The sequence below is a fragment of the Cherax quadricarinatus genome, chromosome 47, assembly GCF_038502225.1.
Source record: "Cherax quadricarinatus isolate ZL_2023a chromosome 47, ASM3850222v1, whole genome shotgun sequence".
In the NCBI taxonomy this organism is placed as follows: Eukaryota; Metazoa; Arthropoda; class Malacostraca; order Decapoda; family Parastacidae; genus Cherax; species Cherax quadricarinatus.
This window is the reverse complement of record NC_091338.1, coordinates 11,450,676-11,467,563: the sequence shown is the minus strand read 5'-3', so window position 1 is coordinate 11,467,563 and position 16,888 is coordinate 11,450,676. Positions and strand designations below refer to the sequence as shown.

Here is a 16,888-nt window from a genome sequence, read left to right as displayed (position 1 = left end):
AAATTTATCTCCAGAAATTGCTGTAATCGTCAGAATTACAGACCCTCCGCTGGCACCATTTGTAGTGGGGGCTCGTAGGAGATATGATGATTGGAGTAAAACACACTTGTTGGATGGTAACACTATATTGCAGAGTGTGAAAAGGGAGAGCCCAAACTGACTGTTGTTGCCTAGAAGGTCTAACAGGAACTGAGGCCAGTGCAGCGCAGCCCACGCACTCATGCGGGATCACGTGACGTCATACAAACTAGTCACTAGGCCTAGCAAAGGGGTCGTGTATGTAAAACATATGGATGGCACTATAATACTCAGATAAGCTATACAACAAATGTAGGGGATCAGCAACTATGCTGACAGGTGTACAACTTGAAGCATCAGAATAGGAGAGAATAAAAGTAGTAGCATACAGATATAACTCACTGAATGCAATTAGTGTTAACAATTATGCTTCCCCTAGGTAGTAGGTTGGTAAACAGCAACCGTCCAGGGAGGTACTACCGTCCTGCCAAGTGAGTGTACAACGAAAACCTGTAATTGTTTTACATGATGGTAGGATTGCTGGTGTCTTTTGTCTGTCTCATAAACATGCAAGATTTCAGGTATGTCTTGCTACTTCTACTTGCACTTAGGTCACACTACACATACATGTACAAGCATTTATATACACACCCCTCTGGGTATTCTATTTTCTTTCTAGTTCTTGTTCATTTCCTCTTATCTCCATGGGGAAGTGGAACAGAATTCTTCCTCCATAAGCCATGCGTGTTGTAAGAGGCGACTAAAATGCCGGGAGCAAGGGGCTAATAACCCCTTCTCCCATATAAATTACTAAATTTAAGAGAAACTTTTGTTTTTCTTTTTGGGCCACCCTGCCTTGGTGGGATACGGCCGGTGTGTTGAAAGAAAGACTTATGCTTCCATAGACACATAAGGTAAGAACATTTTTTTTTTTTTAACAAGTCGGCAGTCTCCCACTGAGGCAGGGTGACCCAAAAAGAAAGAAAATCCCAAAAAGAAAATACTTTCATCATCATTCAACACTTTCACCTCACTCACACATAATCACTGTTTTTGCAGATGTGCTCAGAATACAACAGTTTAGAAGCATATACATATAAAGATACACAACATATCCCTCCAAACTGCTAATATCCCGAACCCCTCCTTTAGAGTGCAGGAACTGTACTTCCCATTTCCAGGACTCAAGTCCGGCTATATAAAAATAACCGGTTTCCCTGAATCCCTTCACTAAATATTACCCTGCTCACACTCCAACAGATCGTCAGGTCCCAAGTATCATTCGTCTTCATTCACTCCTATCTAACACGCTCATGCACACTTGCTGGAAGTCCAAGCCCCTCGCCCACAAAACCTCCTTTACCCCCTCTTTCCAACCCTTTCGAGGACGACCCCTACCCTGCCTTCCTTCCCCTACAGATTTATATGCTCTCCATGTCACTCTACTTTGGTCCATTCTCTCTAAATGACCAAACCACCTCAACAACCCCTCTTCAGCCCTCTGACTAATACTTTTATTAACTCCACACCTTTTCCTAATTTCCACACTCCGAATTTTCTGCATAATATTTACACCATACATTGCCCTTAGACAGGACATCTCCACTGCCTCCAACCGTCTCCTCGCTGCTGCATTCACAACCCAAGCTTCACACCCATATAAGTGTGTTGGTAGTACTATAATTTCATACATTCCCTTCTTTGGGCTAGTAACCCCCCCCCCTTTTCCTGTAATAATTACTAAAACGAATAAGAAGAACATCATATGAAGAGATAATGAATTATTCACTAAAGTACTCACCTTGATATAAGTTTCATACATTTCCATAAAGAAGCTTTTAATTCCATCATCATTTTTCACATCATGGAGACATATAAGTCGTATTCTACCAGCAGTCACAAAGGCAGACACATACCTTTAAAGAGAATTTAGTCTTTTTATTACAGTTGTAAATATGGCTGACAAGTCTTCCACATTATTAGCACACTTTAATAGTAACCTTCTGATTGTTTTGGTCGTATATACATGTCTTACAAGCCAATGTGTTTAACATATATATACAGCAGGGCCCCGCTTTACGGCGTTTCACTTTACGGCGTTCTGCTAATACGGTCATTTCAAATTATGACCAAAACTCGCTATACGGCTCCCCCCACATGACTTTCTAATACGGTCACCGCGCCCCACCCTGTTTGTTTACATTCTTCGTGAGCTCAGTAAGCACTAAGTCTCTCTATTTTGTCTGGAAACTCCAAAATTTCAAATGTTTTTAAAAGTTATTTCATATTTTATATATACTCTGATAATTATACTTATGTATACCTGTACTTAAATAAACTTACATACTGTGCTGGCATGCAGGTACACATTAAAATCAGTAGAGTGTCTTATGTCTCCAGACGTCATATTAGTAATGATAATAATAGTCATCGAGTCTCATTTAAATGTCGTATATTACGTTAAATACACATTTTCATTAATCCATCTATGATATTTTTTCAAAATTATATAATAAACACGATACATAACATAAAAAGATGATAAATACACCCCACAATATAATAAATAAACATAAATATGAGATGTGGTAGCCAGATAACTTGTACAAGTGACGCCATATTAGAAATGATAATAATAATAATCACCGAGTCTCATTAAATGTTGTATATTACGTTAATATACAGATTTTCATTAATCCATCCATGATATTTTTTTCAAAATTATATAATAAACACGATACATAACATAAAAAGATGATAAATACACCCCACAATAGAATAAATAAACATAAATATGAGATGTGGTAGCCAGATAACTTGTACAAGTGACGCCAAGAATAACATTTTCTCTAATCTAACATAAGAGAAAATGTGTTACTGGGGGTAACTGTAGAAAATTATTCCTTTCGTATGTATGTAAGTTTATTCAGGTATACACAAATACAGTTACATAGATTATCATACATAACAACATATGTGTAGAGAACCTAGGATAACCCAAAAAAGTCAGAGTGACTTATTTCCATTGCCTTCACTCAGAGCATCATTTCTTCTCAAAATGATGTTACATGAGAATGGGAGTGTTCTTCTTTATTTATTCTACCGTATCAATGTAGAGACAACCTGTACACAATGTAACTTGTACACAAACTAGACGTGTACACTTTGTTTACAAAACTTACCTTCGCCTGGTTTGTTTACATAACTCTGCGCCTGTACTCTCTCATGCACTCATTCTTTCTCTCTCTCATTTATTCATTTTATCTCATTTACTTACTCCTGACCCTACATTAAGACTACAAATATTTTAAGGTAAGTAATGAGTGAACTGTATATACATTTTATCGCTCTGGGATGCTTAAATATCATAGAATTGTATGTGTGGGTGGGGTGGCCTGGTATGGTAGCCTGGCTGACTACCATACATACCACACTTGATTTCTTACAATAAATACTACTTGTCTCACCCTAGATTAAGACTATAAATATTTTAAGGTAAGTAATGAGTGCACTATGTGTGTATTGTACTTTTTTACTGTTTTTTGATGCCTGGTTCTATTGCTAACTTAATATATGTTAGTGTAAACTTGTTATCTAGTGTTCGTATGCATTTGTAAGTGGAAAAAAAGGGTATTCCACTTTATGGCGGTTTCCGCTTTACGGCGGTAGCCTGGAACCTAACCAGCCGTATAAGTGGGGCCCTACTGTACTCAAAAATTTTAGTGGCTTCAAATCAAGCAGGAGAAAGCTGGTAGGCCTACATGTGAGAGAATGGGTCTGTGTGGTCAGTGTGCACAGTATAAATAAAATCCTGCAGCACTTAGTGCATAACGAGAAAAAAAAACTCCGACCGTGTTTTTGGATTAAAACACCAACTTTGAGGTGTATTTTTGTACAGTATTTATGATTGTATTCTTGTTTTCTTGGTCTCATTTGACAGAATGGAAAACATATTATAGAAGTTGAAGTGATTTTGACTGGTTTTACTATGAAAAGGATATTGAAATGGAGCTCAAAGTGGCAGAAATGTTCGATTTTTGCCAATGTTCAAGAGTAAGCAAATGACGTCATTGTCCAATAAATGTCCAACTAGCCATTCTAATATGCAGTCATGAATGGGTTGACATTATTTATACAATTATTACAATATTGCAGTAATCTGCGTAACAGTAAATCTTCTATTTTTTGTGTGAATAAAAATTCAAAATAGAAAGCAAGAGTATTATAACAGGGGCCTGGAGACGTGACTGATGAACAGAGAAAATGTTATTTTAGTGCCAGGAATATCTGCATTGTTCATTCTGGACCCTATTTTGAAATTGACGTTTTTTTAATTTACATGAAATTGGCCAAATTGCCAATTTCTGACCACTTTATTGGGAAGATGAAATCAGCAAATGAGTGGTTTCTTGTACTCAATCGATAGAGCAAATGGAGTTCTAAAGAAATAGCTATGAGTTTGGTGGACTGGAACAATTGAATTGGTCAAAAATAGGGCTCAAAGTGGGCAAAATCGCCGATGCGTAAATGTCACCGAGGTCACCAACTTCGCGAGAGCATAATTCTGTGAGTTTTCCATCAAATTTCGTTCTTTTGGTGTCATTATCATCGGGAAAAGATTCTCTATCATTTCACAAGAAAAAATAATTCTTTTTTTTTTCAAATATTCTGCGACACCAGGAAACACATCAGGATTTGGGGCTGCAACAGTCAAAGGGTTGAACTGACATAAAATCATTGTGTATTCTTAATATGACATTGATATCACTGGAAGAATCCTGAAACTGCCAAAAAATTACATTTTACATTTAGTTTTAAATGTGTCTACAGGATACTGCTTAACAATTGTCAAAATTGTGCATATACATGAAACACTGAAAATATTTAGTAGTAACATAAGAAGGAAATCTATAATATATGAAGTGATTCTTTAACCCCTTTACCACCTATGCCATAATTTTACGGGTTTGAAGTCTCTGTCCATGCCAAAGAATTGTGTGATGAGCTCAGCTCATTCAGATACGCAGTAAGTGGTAAACTGGGGCCTAGATATGAGAGAATGGGTCTATGCGGTAGTTGCACCATATAAAAAAAACCTGCTACACGCAGTACATAATAGGGAAAAAACAAGCAAATTTGTGGTGTATTTTCGTACGGCTTTTGTTGTTGTATTCTTGGTTTCTTGGTCTCATTTGATGGAGTGGAAGGTATTTTACAGAAACAGAGATGATTTTGACTAGTTTCAGGACTAAAAGTAGCTTGAAATTGAGCTGGAAGTAGCGGAACTATTCGATTTTTGTTGATATTCCAGAGTACACAAATGACATCGCTCGTTTAATACATGTCCAACTAATCAGTCAAATATGCATTTAGGAATGCACCAACATTATTTGTATAATTATTACAATAATACAGTAGTTTGCATAAATCTATTTTTTGTGCAAATAAAAATTCAAAATGGAAAGCAAGTGTAATATAGGAGAAGCCTGAGGATGTAACTAATGAACTGAGGAAATTTTTTTTTTTTAGTGCCAGGAATGTCTATATTGTTTATTCTGGACCCTATTTTTAAACTGGAATTTTTTTTAATTTTGTGTGAAACTGGCCAAATTACTGATTTCTCATCGCTTTACTGAGTAGTTGAAAAAGGTAAATGGGTGGTTTCTTGTACTCAGTTGATAGAATTGAAGGAATTGTGGCAAAATAATTATGAGTTTGGCTGACTGGAACAGTGGAATCGGTTAAAAATAGGGCTCAAAGTGGTTAAATCACTGATGGTTCCATCATCTTCAGAAAAAGATTCTCTATCATTTCATACAAAATTTTTTTTAAATTCTTCAACCCTGAGAGCAATTCTCAGATCAGAGGTTCCGACCCTGAAAGGTTGAAGAGGATGGACGGAAATAGGAATGGTTGGGATCGTCCCAAGAATGGTTGGAGGGAAGGCATATGTGAGCATGTTAGATCAGGGTAAAGGCAAGTGATCTGTAGGGATATATACTGTTGGAGTGTAAGCTCAGCATGTGTACTCTAAAAAGAAAGTGGGAATGATGCTGCTCATTAAGACATTTGGATTGTGATGTCCACATACTTTAGACAAGACAGCTACTGTCTATGTTGCTGCCTTCTTTGGGCCACTCTACATTGGTCAGAAACAGTCAACATAAAAAATATTTATTAACTTTTGACTAATGAATATACAAGAGGTGTATAGAAATAAAGCTTCTATCATCAACAATTTCTACAGCTCACATGCTATGGCATTCTAGCCACTTTTGTGATGTATTTTTACTCCTTAGCTGATGGCCCATAGGAATGGTTACAACTGTAATGCTGATTTCTTTCCAAAGATTTTAATTCAAGTTCCACCCTTTCCAAAGTGAGTTCCAAAAGATCATTAAATAGTTAGGACTAATGGCATGAAGAGAAAAAAAGATGATCATTACCTTAGAAACAAAAGTGAATATTTTGAGGCATTTTATTCTCCTGGTTGCATGCATTTTTCTTTCATTTCTTGGTTAAATTTTTCTTACTCTTTGAGTCATAATACTTTTTAAGATTATTTCTTAATTTACATAATGAAAGTGTATGGGAAAATGCAATTCCTTCTACAAAAATTCCCTTGGCACTATTGCTTTTCCAGAATGCCTCCTCTTTGTTAAGCATGGACTACATTACAATACCTAGAACATGTACAGTACAACTAAAGTGAATTTACCATTCATTGAACTTGTCAACCAGTCTAAGGTACATGTTGCTTGTGGTCCACATGCTCTCATCCACCAGGTCCAGGGCTGCATGAGCGATGAACTGGTTGAGATGCCGGTGATCTTCCTTCTGTAATATCAACCGTATCTTCTATATTTCAAGATTATAACATCTTACCCACATTCAGATTATTCTTTTTTATAAAGAAATGTATTTATGAAGTGTAGAGACTATTTTTTCTACAAATTTATAATAATGAATACAGAATATGGAGCAAATATAAAATTATCTTGTCAGTTATGTGGTGAACAATATACTTTACCATTTCAGTTGTCATTTTGGGTTTGGTATACCCAAAATGGACTCTAGAGAAGAGATATTTATCCAATGATATAAAAGGCATGATATTTAAAATTTGTTTCTACATCTTTACTCAACTGTACTGAACTTAGCAGCAACCATTTTCAATGATACAGTAAACCTTCGATTTAATGGACTAACAGGGAGAAGCGGGTGGCCAATAATGTTAACTACGGTAGAGACAAGATTGTTTTGCTGTAATCATAACAATAAGAGACAATTCTGTAATCAACATATTTTGTCTGTTGTTTCAAAATTAACCCAGTGAACTTTGTCCTATATTTTTGAAGTCCACTAAACTGAGGTATGCTCTCAGCACTGTATAACCCTTGTGGGTTTAGTACTTAGTTTTGATTATAACAATAATGAGCTATGCTATATCTAGGGTTTACTGTAGTAAAGAAAGACACAAACTGACTGAAATTAATGGAGAATTTAAAGATTATTCTCTAATGATTAATATTTGTAAAAAAAAAAGTGAACAATTAAGAAACTTTCAGGCAATATGAAAAGTTCCAATTTACCATACTGTGTCATCACAAATATAGGATCAAGGATTACATTATTCTCTTGAATAGCATGCTACATCTTTGCAGTCTAACATGTTGCTGGTTACACTAAGATTGACAGATAAATGCACAGTGCTGTCCTGCCTCTTATGACACATAGTGGACCCTCAACCAACGATGGCATCGACTAACGATAAAATCGGGCAACGATGCGTTTTTGTGTAAAAATACATATTGGCTCAACCAACGATGAAAAACTCAGGTAAGGTCATTTGTCCCGAACGCGTCCGCCTGTCCATCCAGCCTGAGCGCCTCAGCTGTCCTGCCTTCAGCTAGTGTGCCATTGTTTACAAGCCAGGGCGGACGGTTTCACACATACATATTTTGTATTATTCCATTGTTTTTAGTGCTTGTAACTGCTAAATAAGCCACCATGGGCCCAAAGAAAGCTTCTAATGCCAACCCTGTGGTAAAAAGGTGAGAAATACTATCGAAATACTATCATACCATGGTCAGCTGTTGCTGCACCACTGTCAGCTGCTGCTGTACCATGGTCAGCTGCTGCTGTTGCTGCACCACCATCAGCTGCTGCTGTACCACGGTCAGCTGCTGCTGTACCACGGTCAGCTGCTGCTGTTGCTGCACCACCATCAGCTGCTGCTGTACCACCATCAGCTGCTGCTGTACCACCGTCAGCTGCTGCTGCACCACCATCAGCTGCTGCTGCTGTACCACCGTCAGTTGCTGCTGTACCACCATCAGTTGCTGCTGCACCACCGTCAGCTGCTGCTGCTGTACCACCGTCAGTTGCTACTGTACCACCATCAATTGCTGCTGCACCACCATCAGCTGCTGCTGTACCATGGTCAGCAGCTGCACCACTGTCAGCTGCTGCTGCACCACCATCAGCTGCTGCTGCACCACCATCAGCTGCTGCTGCACCACTGTCAGCTGTACTACTCAAAGATGTGGAGTGTGTGTTGTTGGTGTGGCTTAACGAGAAACAATTAACCCCAGAGGGCTAGCCACCTAGGATAACCGAAGAAAGTCAGTGTGTCATCGAAGACTGTAACTTATTTCCATTGGGGTCCTTAATCTTGTCCCCCAGGATGCGACCCACACCAGTCGACTAACACCCAGGTGAACAGGAAAAAATGCCTGGAACTAGTGCTCATATTGGTGAATATAAGGCCAGCAAAGGTTGGTTTGAGAGATTTAAGAATCGTAGTGGCATACACAGTGTGATAAGGCATGGCGAAGCTGAAAAATTCCAACCCCAACAAGTGTTCAATTGTGATGATTATTATTATCATAATCAAGGGGGAAGCGCTAAACCCGGAGGATTATACAGCGCCTGGGGGGGGGGATGTGGAAGGCATTCAGGCTTAATTCGGGGAACTGGAGCACTGATCCAATTCCCTAAATCAAGAGCCCCTCACCAACATCAAGGAACCTTCCTTGAGGGGTCAATTGTGATGAAACAGGCCTGTTCTGGAAGAAAATGCTAAACAGGACCTACATTACTCAGGAGGAAAAGGCACTCCCAGGACACAAGCCTATGAAAGACAGGCTAACTCTCATGTTTTGTTGTAATGCTAGTGGGGATTGCAAAGTAAAGCCTTTACTCATGTATCACTCTGAAAATCCCAGTGTTCAAGAAAAACAGTGTCTCATCACTCATCAACTCTCTTCAATAAAGGTGTCATTTTAGTATTGATTTATGTATGTATTTATTGTGCATGTCTCATTGTTTTCTTTGTAGGGAAATGTATATTTTATGTAAAAATTTTTTTTTTTTTTTTTAATACTTTTGGCTGTCTGGAACAGATTACTTGGATTTCCATTATTTCTTATGGGAAAGTTAATTCAGCTAACAATAAATTCGGCTAACGACAAGCTCTCTGGAACGGATTAAAATTGTTGGTCGAGGGTCCACTGTACTATAGTAGAGCACTGTATTTACAAATATTCAAAATTCTTTGACCAAGAACTAAAATTAAGATAAATTTAAGCCAGCTATTTTGTTGATAATTAAAATGCTATTAGTTAACAACACACAAACTGGCCTAACCTTGGGCTCTTTGTTGGCTGGCGTAAACTCCATCTCAAACACTGGATTGTCATGGTGACCAACAATAGCAAAGTAGTAGTTCCCAGCTACTGCCATTATCAATCACAGACCTGGAAAAATGTCAGGTTAATAGACATAGTACATGTATAGTGTTTACAAGTACATTTCGAATAACTGATTATTATGGCATTAGATACTAAATGGAATAAAACATAAACAAGGAGATATCCTGCAGTTATGACCTAGTCCTATTAATTTTTTGTCAGTGCCCCAACCGTTTTTTACCTCTTCTTTGATTATTTCAATGGAGTCCATTTTAAAAGGCTGTTTCAGTTCAAATCCATTTCATGCAGTTGTCTTCTGTAAATACACTCTGGAAACTTAATACTAAACATCTTGCACAATATTTTGTCTATATACTTCCAACAACCTTTAAAAGATTAGGTTCTCTTTTACGTTTTTTTGTCTACTATTTTTCCTGTGTTTCTTTCTTAATTTTTGGCTCATTTGCAGCTCCAGGAATTATAGGTATAGTACTGCAGAATCAAGATTAAACATTATACAATATCTGGGGAATGGGAGATTATCAAGTTTGAACCAATGAAGTTTAAGAAAAAATAATTTATTAAGATACTCAAGGTCACAGCATACTCGTCTTGACTCATGGCTGAATGAGGCGTTAACAGTTTTCAGATGATCAGTCTGATTCTTGGCCTCATTCTAGGTTTTCATCTACCTTCCACACCTTTCCCTGCCCAGCATCTATCTCCCTCTTTTTTTTCTTATGCATCCCATCCTCCAGATTTTTTTTTTTTTTTTTTTTTTTGTTAGCATCCATGAGATGTCCCTACTGAAAGGTACTATTATGAGGTCTCACTGTCAGACATCAGCTACCTAGCTTTTTTACCTTATTTTTAGTTAATTATATGGAAATAGAGATTACTACAGTCCAGTCTCAATTAAACTGATTATGGATTTAACATGCAAAATCCAGAATTTTCTGTTATTGTTGTGGTCCACTGAGCAAATTAATTTTGGATTTAAAAGACATTGTTAAATACAGAAATGTTACCACCAGGAAAAAACTATCACACCATTCAGATAATGGCAAATCAGCATTAAGGATACCCTCCCTCTTACAAATCTATTAAATCAAGGTTTCATTGTACAGTGGTACCTCAGGATACGAACTTTTTTAATTCCAGAAGGCTGTTCAAGTGCTGATACCGAACAAATTTGTTCCCATAAGAAATAATGTAAATTTGATTAGCCTGTTTCAGACCCCCAAAAATACACTTACAAAAGCACTTGCATAAATACACTCACATAACTGTTCGAGTTTTGAGCTGTTCGTAACCCAAGGTACCACTGTATATTTAACTTAACCTAACCAAGAATAACAAATAGTGTATTAAATTTTTATAGTTAGATTGGGAAGAAATCAACAAAAAATGTGGGTAATTCAAAGGAAAGTGAACACACTAACTGGATGACAAATTAGCTCATAGCAACCCCCATGCTCAACTGTTCTTTAAGATCAGTAACAAGTATTATCAAATGGGCCGAGGTGGGGGTTGTCAAGATGGTTTGTGTATTTAGAGGATAGAGCAAAATAGGATGACTTGCAGGGTGTATAAATCTTTTGTGGAGGGAAGGCAGGGTAAAGGTTGCCCTAAGAAAGGCTAGAGGCAGGGGGGGAGAGGGTAACGGTGGTTTTGTATGTAAGGGGCTTGGACATTCAGCAGGCATGTGTGAACATGTTAAGAAAGGAGTGGAGGCAAGTTGTTTTTGTAAGTCGACATCCTGTTGAAGTATATGCAAGGTAACATTTATGGAGTGAGTCAGGGAAACCAGTTAGCTGGACTTCGAGTCCTGGAGGTGGGAAGTACAGTGCCTGCACTCCAAAGGAGGGGTGGGAATATTTGCAGTTTGGAAGGTCATCTGGCAAGACAGTGACAGAGTGAGTGATAGTGTAAGTATTTCTTCCTTTTCAGGTCAGCCTACCTTTGTGGGAGATGACCAGTGCAAAAAAAAAAAAAAAAAAAAATAAGTGCCACATTTACTGAATCAGATGAAGCAACATCTCTTCTGGCTCTCAAGCAAGATGTACTTATCTGATCAGTATCACTGGATGCTCTGGTAATCAAGAGATTATGGTTGATTGGCAGTCTTGAAGCTAAGGTGAAAGACTCATCAGTGTCTGCTCACTATAGCTCAAGAGTCCATTGCTACCCATACCAACATTATTTTCAAGGCTTCCATATTTTGTACTAACAAGTGAGCATCCTTGCATACGAGTTCTCACCTGTCAGTACTTGTTTTTATTTTTGTATATCATAGGTAAGCATTAAGCCCACATAGGTAATACAGAACCTGGGGAATAGGAGGTAGTTAAGAGTTATCTAAGGAGAGTAGCTCCACTACTTTAGATCAAAAACCCTTCACCAGCATCAAAGCACATCTTCCTTGAAGAAACTTCTATAAAGATGAACTGTTGGGCTATGCTTCCATTTTGTCAGAAATCTTCAGCAACCACCACTCTAGGTTGAGTAAATCTGTGGCACCACTTCTATATCTATGGTAGTGTTAACACCTTTTTGTAGGCGCATAGGCTCTCAATTTCATACACCTATACAGTGGAGTCCCCGCTTTTGTCCTTAATCCATTCAAGAAGGTCGGTCAAAATCCAAAATGGACAAAAACCAAAGTAATATTTCCAATAAATAATGTAAATATAATTAATCCATTCCAGCCACCCAAAAATATTAACAAAATATATATTTTATAGAGAATAACTATAGTTTTACATACAGAAAACAATGAGAAATAAATATAAAGCACTAACTTTAATGGATAAATGAACATTTAAATCACTTTTACCTTTATTGAAGACTCTTGTTGGCGTATTCTTTATGAGATCCGCATGCAACTGTATTGCCTTTTCACAAATTATCGCCTCCACAACACTATCTCCCGCTAACTTTTTCATTGATCCACACCAACAACTTTTCAACATCTTCGATTGTTTGCCATCACTACCACCCTCTGCCACCATCACAACCACAACCACCCTCTACCACCATCACAACCACCCTCTACCACCATCACTACCACCCTCTACCACCAATGTTTTGGATGAATGCTTGGAGTATTGCTCACTGAACCAGTGACAGAGGCAGACTGAGTCACATACATGTGTGAGCAGCCACATTCCGGGCAGGCGGATGAGTCTGATACGGACGATTTCCAAGCAAAGGTACAAAACCCGGGGTAAAATTTCACCCAAAAAAGTGGTCAAAATCCAAATTGTACGATATCCGCACCGGAAGAAATCCGGGGGTCCACTGTACCAGTTTAGTGGTTTCTTAACATCAGTCACTATACAAGGGGCAAAAAGAATTTTTGCATAACTATTTATCAGGGGCTTCTTAACTTTGGTCACTCTACAAAGGGGTTAAAGGAACACCTACATAAATATCTGAGTTCGTCCCACAATTAGAGCCATTTTTAAAACAAAGGGCGCACTTCAAGAGGGAAGATGCCACTGTTTGCTTCACACTCAATAGGTCTGGCAGTCAGTATGGTGACTGAAACTGCTCTGTGTTTTCAACAAACTACAATCCTCACTGTCCAACCTACACTACATCTCTACCCTTCCAATAAGGTATCTACTTTCTCACCGACTTGAGAAATGCTCCAGTAAGAGGTTAGTCTCCGTGTCCTTTAGGGTCAGATAGGCAATCACCATAAAATTTTATCAGTAAATACATCAGGTGACTCTTGTATTGTATCTATTTTAAACAATGAAGATCGTGTCTGCAACGTACTTTCACTCTCTTGGTGGTACCTAAATTTCAGTGTAGTATTACACAGATTATTGCTACTGATACAGTGTATTCATCAGAAAGCGCTAAACCAGCATAGGGCTTTCATTTCTATGTGGCATGGATAAGGCTGTAGGTAGAGCTAGAAGTGTTGTAGATGAACATAAATTCAATAGGAGAGTCATAATGCATTTGGATATGAAACCATAGAGAACATTTATATTATAAGTGGAACTAAGATGCAAGGACAGATAAATTAAGTCAGGATGCTGAAAGACAAGTAGGAAAAAACAGGTTAGCATATAGCAGTGCTATCCTCCACAATAAGATGATCAAACAAATCTAGTGTGACCAATATGCAGGACCAAGAGTAGTGTCCAACAATAAAGTCAGATGGCCAAAAAGCCCAACTGTAGTTTCATGAAAAAAAAAAAAAAAGTGCTGGTCACTATTGTAAACAAAAGATGCCACCAGTAATCTGGTAAAGAAACAGTACCAGAAAACACTAGTTAGAGAATGGCAATGGGAGACTGCAAGGTCCTCAACTGCCAAAAGTAGATGTGTCTGCTGAGCTCCTGCATGACCTGGGACCCCAGCAAAAGAAAACTTTTTGTGTCAGAGATACAAGAGAGCCATTGCTGACCACAGAAAGGATGAGGGCATGAAAGAAAAAAATATTGAATTATTTGTAATGCACACAGTCTGAGACTATGAAAAAAATAAAATAATTCAACTACAGTGGAACCTCAAATTTCGAACTTAATCCGTTCCAGGAGCTAGTTCTAAATTCGAAAAGTCTGAAAATCGAAGCAATATTTCCCATAAGAAATAATGGAAATACAATTAATCCGTTCCAGAAACCCAAAAATATTCACAAAAAAAAAAATACATTTTATAGAGATTAATTAGTTTTACATACACACAACAAATACTATAGTGTTCAATTATGTATATAAATATAAAATAACATTTTTAATTACCTTTATTGAAGATTGGTGATGGCATCTGGAAGATAGGGAGGAGGAGAGAGGGAGCTGAGGTTAGTGTTTGGAAGGAGAATCCCCCTCCATGAGAACTTCAGGTAAAGCCCTCTCTGGGGTTACTTCCCTTCTCTGTCTTTTAATGCCACTAGGACCAGCTTGAGTCACTGGGCTCCTGTCTCACAAAATAACTGTCCACAGTCCTCTGTTTCTGGTGCCTCTAAGATTTCCCTAAAATGGGACATGGTTCTGTCACTGAACTTGTTGCAAAGATGAATTGTTTCAGCTTGCTCAGGGTGGTACTTCTCCACAAACATTTGGACATCATTCCACTTCTGTATTATATCCTTCTTCACATCTATGGTGTTTCTCACTTTCTTTACCACAGGGCTACCACTAGCAAGTTTCTTTGAGCCCATGGTAGCTTATTTCAGTCCCACAAGCACTAAACACAATGAAATAATCGTAAAATGTTTGATTGAGAGTGCAGGTTAGTGTTCACTCAAGCAAAAACAAAGACAGACTGGCTCACGGCGCCTGCACAGGGACGCAGACAGAGTGGGCTGGCGGACAGGTCCGGTACCCGAAAATAGGGGCACGTTCGATAATAGGGACAAAGTTGGTTCGAAAAAAGGGTTCTATTTTTGAAACGTTCGACATGCGATACGTTCGAATTTTGAGGTTCCACTGTATCTATGGATGAGGCCTGGTCTCAGACTGGGTCGCAGGGGGCATTGACCCCCAAAACTCCCTCCAGGTATACTCCAGGTATCGGAGGAGTATGAAGCAATGGTAGTTAGTTCATTGAATGAAAATTAAATTGTCACGTCAATCTCTGGTGGGTTTAACGCAAGAATGATAAAAAAAAAAATTATCACCTACTACCCAATTGAAACATACAGGTATGGTACGTGAACAAAGAGATCAAGACATGAAGGCAAGAAAATCCAGGGGCTTGAGCCCCTACATTGAAAACTTTGAAAATGTAATGAGGTAACAAGCCACAAGAGTTAACTGGGAGCCACAGTGAGCCCTAATCTGAAGATAATGATGGCAACTGAAATCACATAAAAGCAAGAGTGGCATGTGCAAGGAGGAAATCAAACTCTCTAGGTGAAAGTAAGTACAGTGGAACCTCAAAAATCGAACTTAATCTGTTCCAGGAGCTAGTTCTAAATTCGAAAAGTCTGAAATTCGAAGCAATATTTCCCATAAGAAATGGTGGAAATACAATTAATCCGTTCCAGAAACCCAAAAATATTCACACAAAAAATACATTTTATAGAGATTAATTACAGTTTTACATACAACAAATACTAAAGTTTCTAATTATGTATAGTAATACTGTACATATAAAATAACATTTTTACTTACCTTTACTGAAGATTGGTGATGGCATCTGGAAGATAGGGAGGAGGAGAGAGGGAATTGGGGTTAGTGTTTGGAAGGAGAATCCCCCTCCATGAGGACTTCAGGAAAAGCCCTCTCTGGGGTTACTTCCCTTCTCTGTCTTTTAATGCCACTAGGACCAGCTTCAGAGTCACTGGACCCCTGTCTCACAAAATAATTGTCCACAGTCCTCTGTTTCTGGCACCTCTAACATTTCCCTAAAATGGGACATGGTTCTGTCACTGAATTTGTTGCAAAGATGGCTTGTTTCAGCTTGCTCAGGGTGGTACTTCTGCACAAACACTTGGACATCATTCCACTTGGCACAAATCTCCTTAATCTTTGAAGAAGGCACTCCCTATATTAACACCTTTCACAACATCAGCTTCCTTGATTTGTTCTTTCTTTGACAGGATAGAACCGATGGTCGACTTGTTTTTCCCATGAACATCAAAATGGTATACAATACCGACAGGTTGTTAGGTAAGACACATATGCAACAGTTAGACAACTTTATTCCGAAACGTTTCGCCTACACAGTAGGCTTCTTCAGTCGAATACAGAAAATAGGCAGGAACAGTAGAGATGTGAAGACGATGTAATCAGTCCATCACCCTTGTAGTCGTAGAATTTGAGGTTGTCAGTCCCTCGGCCTGGAGAAGTTCAGTTCCATAGTCAGGAACTATCTGAAGATCAAGCGACAGTGCGGAGACTTAAATACTGTCGGAAGGAGAGGTGCAGAGTAGTGGTAGTAGTAGTAGTAGTAGTAGTGAGAATGTAACCACTGAAAGGTCATGTCCCTCTCAGATCCAACACTTCTCACTTGAAAAGCTTTTCAAGTGAGAAGTGTTGGATCTGAGAGGGACATGACCTTTCAGTGGTTACATTCTCACTACTACTACTACTACTACTACCACTACTCTGCACCTCTCCTTCCGACAGTATTTAAGTCTCCGCACTGTCGCTTGATCTTCAGATAGTTCCTGACTATGGAACTGAACTTCTCCAGGCCGAGGGACTGACAACCTC

At 38.4% G+C, this 16,888-nt stretch overlaps 1 protein-coding gene across 2 annotated transcripts in view; it reads right to left on the bottom strand.

The window, feature by feature from the left end:
• Positions 1–16,888, bottom strand: part of Trs20 (TRAPP subunit 20) — an 82,936-nt gene that overhangs the window by 10,259 nt on the left and 55,789 nt on the right. For both annotated transcript variants that reach the window (XM_053787789.2, XM_053787790.2), the window contains 3 exons: positions 9,667–9,776; positions 6,737–6,855; positions 1,820–1,934 (listed from right to left, as the gene is read on the bottom strand). In XM_053787789.2, coding sequence (XP_053643764.1) covers positions 1,820–1,934; positions 6,737–6,855; positions 9,667–9,762 — 330 coding nt within the window. In that variant the 5' untranslated portion in view covers positions 9,763–9,776. The remainder of the gene's footprint in view (positions 1–1,819; positions 1,935–6,736; positions 6,856–9,666; positions 9,777–16,888) is intronic.